This window comes from Corvus brachyrhynchos, unplaced genomic scaffold (assembly GCF_000691975.1).
Source record: "Corvus brachyrhynchos isolate BGI_N302 unplaced genomic scaffold, ASM69197v1 scaffold61, whole genome shotgun sequence".
In the NCBI taxonomy this organism is placed as follows: Eukaryota; Metazoa; Chordata; class Aves; order Passeriformes; family Corvidae; genus Corvus; species Corvus brachyrhynchos.
In genome coordinates this window covers 6,741,821-6,745,872 of record NW_008236478.1, presented here as the reverse complement: position 1 = coordinate 6,745,872, position 4,052 = coordinate 6,741,821, and the positions used below count along the sequence as shown (strand labels likewise).

Here is a 4,052-nt window from a genome sequence, read left to right as displayed (position 1 = left end):
CCGAGAGGGCTCTCCCGCCGGTGCGTTACTTGGGAACTCTCCGGAGCTCGCTCATGAGCCACAGCGCCATGCTGAGCAGGGCCAGGGAACCCGACTGGTGCGTGGCAGCCAGAGGTGTAGGGACATAAAGCAGCAGGGTGCTGATGCCCAGGCCCACCTGCCAAGAAGGGAGAAGAGGTAAGAGCAGTTGTGGGTGCACCGCTGATACACCATTCCCAGCACAAAGTGTGGTGTAGAAAGGCTCGTGGCCACACCAGGACTTGCCACCCCCAAGTTCAGAGTGTGCATGCAGTATGGTGAGGTGTGGGGCCTAGGCAGCTCCATCTCTCAGTTCAGGCTCTTGGAGCCAGCATTGATCGCAGTGGGGTCAGCTCTGTCTTGTGAATGTGCTACGAAGGAGTAGGGAAAAAAAAAGGGCAGTACCTGCATGCAAGCTACGGCCAATAAGGAAGTCACAGCCATCCTGGTCCTTCGTGGGAGTGGGATCTTCCTCGAGAAGAGGTACAGCGCTGTGACAGCTGTGACAGAGGCAATTCCCTACAGAAGGGAAAGGAAACAACCGTCCTTCAATGAAAGTTCAAGGGAAATGGGTGCACTGGCCTCTGGCTGTGCCTTCCATGCAGTAAAAGAAATTCTGTGAGCAATATTTAACTGAAGAAACATATTAATGGCCATGACCAAATCCTAGAGCTCCCACGCCATCAGGTTAACGACCCTGAAATTTAAGTGCAGTTACAGAAACTTTTATTTTGCTCCAAATGAATGCTTTATTTTCAACAGCTTTTTCTCATTTATTCAAGTCATTGGGGATTATGTCTGCTGTCTCCCCAGCTGTCACCTTGACAACTGAAGGTAGAAGCTGTCATCTGGAAAACTTTTCCACCACTCAGCTATAGTTCACCCACATAATCTTTCTGTGCACGTCACCCCAGGTGATCCAGCTTAATCTTTCTTTTTTTAGTCTTAGCCACAACTTAGTTCACAGCAGTGGTATTTAATATCCGGATTGCTCTAACTAGCTGAGATATTTTCACAGGGCACTACAGTGCAAAACAAGTTCAGAAATGCTGGAGGAAGTGTTTGATATCAGGATTTCCAAGTTTTATTTCACACAGCTTTCCCAGACATTTCAATAGCAAGGGCTACCCCACACTGTAGCTCATGTTATGGAAAAGGAGACTCAGAGAAACAAAGTGTGTTACTTGTGCAGGAGGAAGACCTCCTTAAGGATGAAGGCCACATGGAAAATAAGTAACAATGCTAAACTTCCTCTTCCTGCAGAAGCAAACTGGTAAGATGCTCTCAGGCCCTTTGGACACCTTAGAAATCACTCAAGCTGACAGAACCACAGCCCAAAGAAGAGACAGCTTGGCTGCAGGAGGCAACCAAGAAGCAGCCCAGACATATCAGGAAGTCAGCACTTACCAGAATCCTGTGATCAAACTGTACAGTTGTAGGATTCTCAAAGATATTTCTCAGCACAGGGGAGAAGGCAAGGAGATCATCTGGGATCCAGCGCTCCCCCATTTTGGGGAAGGAGTTGTACACAAGGCCAGCATCCAGCCCTGCCACAAAGGCACCTGCAATTCCATAGCAGAAAATGAGACTACCAGAGCAGGGAAAGGTGTCACTCCAGGTTGCACAGCTCTTGTTCAAGAGCTCAGCTTGATCCTGAATTTCTTTTAACATATACAGAGATCCCACAGCACAGGCAGGCTGAAAGGTGCATCTCCACCGTCCGGGAAAGACCAGTGAGGAGGTTCTTGACTGTAAGCTCCCTGACAGCACCAGTTTTCCCAGAGAATGGATGGGGTTGCTCACAGTCCCCACCAGATCAGAAGAAAAAAATCAAACCAGCAGAGAGGAATGAGTCACAAATTGGACAGCAGAAAGAAAGAGGTTTACCTGAAAGAGCAGTAAGAAAAATCAGAGCTGTAGTGCCATGAGCATATTGTCTCAGGCGAAGGAGCTGATGGGTTTCTGGCAACTGTAAAACAAAAACATACAAACAAACAAAAATAATCAAGGCATTTCCAGTGCTGTTGGCAGCAGCTAAGAAAAGCCTTCACTACATACATAGGCCGAAGGGTTGGCCTGTATTTTACAGAGGGAATATACAGACCACCACACAGCAGCCACACTTCAGTGGTCCCTCAAAACCAAGCTAATCAAGCTCTGTGCAGAAGTGGCCCCTGGACAGTTACTGGCACGAATCATTTAGCCCAGCCAGGCACAGCCCTGCCTGAGCTTACACAAATTCTAAGACTAATCACTTTTGACCGGAACAGCACAAGCCAAAGCAAGTGTGCCATAAGCAAGAAGTTTACAGAATGGGTGTTTTGTAACACCGCAAGTATTCTGTAAGTATTATATCAGAGTCAGGAACAGAGACTACAAGAGAAGCACCATCAGCCTTCACTTACTCTTCACACCACACCCCAACCCTCTGAACTGACACTGCCCTGGGCTTTTAAATCCTGACACACCACTCCATACCTTGTGTCGTGGAAGCAGCAAAGACAGCCCTGTCCACAGGCTGGCAGAGTACAGGACCAGCGCGGAGCCCAGGTGTGCTGCCAGACGGTACTGACTGACCCGAGGGATGTCGTAGGAGTCTGGCTTCTCTTCCAGCCCACTCTTCACCATGTACCATCCCAGCAGCCCCTAACAAAACAGGAGAGGGCTTAGAGCCAGACAGGGCAGCAGCAACTACTAAAATGGGATAAATATTAAGGGCAAAGCAACTTGTTTCCTCTACCTTCAACTAGCTACCAGCACTTGACACACTGTCATGGTGTCACTGACACCAAGCTATCATGAATCCCACTGTCTCAGCTATGCTGAATCAGAAGATATCAAACTGACAGAGGGCAGGTTTAGATTAGATATTGGGAAAAATTCTTTATTGTGAGGGTGGTGGGCACTGGAACAGGTCTCCCAGAGAAGCTGTCGATGCCTCTTCCCTAGACAGGTTGGATAGAGCTCTGAGCAAACTGATCTAGCAAAACTGATCTATCCCTGGTTGGGGGGGTTAAAACTAGGTGACCTTTAAATATTCAGATGTTGCCACTAATCCCTGCAGCTGCAGAGCTCTCACCTGGAAGCAGACCAGCCCACAGAGAGCGAGGACACAGCCCTTGAGGGGCCGGCTGAGCCAGCCCCGGCGCCAGAAGTAGGCAGCAGGCAGGATGTAGGCCAGGCCCACGACGCGGCCCCACATGCGGTGCGAGTACTCCATGTACCAAATGAACTTGAACTCTGCCAGCGTCATGTCATGGTTCAGGCTGTTAAAGGACAGTAAAGCAATTGTTTCACAGCCCCGGACTGAACTTTGCATGACACGGGATCGCCTTCCTCAGAGAAAGGCAGGGAACAAAGGAGCCACCACCAGGCAGGCTTTGTGTGCCTTCCAAGTGACTTCAGAAAACATTTTCCTTCTTACAAGAGTTTTTTGAGTGACTCAGTTGCAGCAGGGATGCTCTCAGCCCACCCTCCTTCCAATTTTGCACACTCACATTTTAAACTCTGGGAACTTCTGGTACTTCTGGAACTCGGCTTCCCACTCCTGCTGTGTTCGGGGGGGTTTCATCTCTTTCACCAGGTGCCAGTCGACCATAGAAAGGCCTGATTCTGTCAGCCTGGGAGCAGACACACGAACAGGCACAACTCACTCCCTGACAGTAGGCAAATCTACTGAACTGAAGCGAGAGCTGTTGGCTGCACAACAACCCAGGAGTTGGGACTTCGATGGTCCTTGTGGGTCCCTTACAAGTCAGGATATTCTGATAATCCTTAAAACCCTTGTTCAGACAATCCTTAAGCTCACAATTAGAAATAGGACAGAGATCAGAGAGTTTGTGAGTGACCAGACCTAAAATAACGATAAATGTGTAAGAGTTACCCTACAAGGGGCATCAATAGGCTATGAGCAGTCTCTCCGGTACTCCCAGCCCTATACCGCCATGTCCCCTTGCAGCCAGGAAGGGAAGGCACGAGAAGAGCTCTACGGGCACTCTCGGGGTGGGTCTCGGTGTGGGGGCAGCCGCAGAGGG

General features: G+C 49.4%; 1 protein-coding gene across 1 annotated transcript; it reads right to left on the bottom strand.

The window, feature by feature from the left end:
* Nucleotides 1-6: 6 nt before the first annotated feature.
* LOC103624532 (cytochrome c oxidase assembly protein COX15 homolog) lies at nt 7-4,013 on the bottom strand. Its single transcript, XM_008643822.2, has 7 exons — nt 3,516-4,013; nt 3,098-3,284; nt 2,497-2,664; nt 1,906-1,987; nt 1,426-1,580; nt 424-537; nt 7-157 (listed from the first exon to the last, which is right to left on the bottom strand). Exons 1-7 carry the CDS (start codon nt 3,614-3,616, stop codon nt 26-28), a joined length of 939 nt encoding a protein of 312 aa, XP_008642044.1. The 5' UTR covers nt 3,617-4,013; the 3' UTR covers nt 7-25.
* Nucleotides 4,014-4,052: the final 39 nt, after the last annotated feature.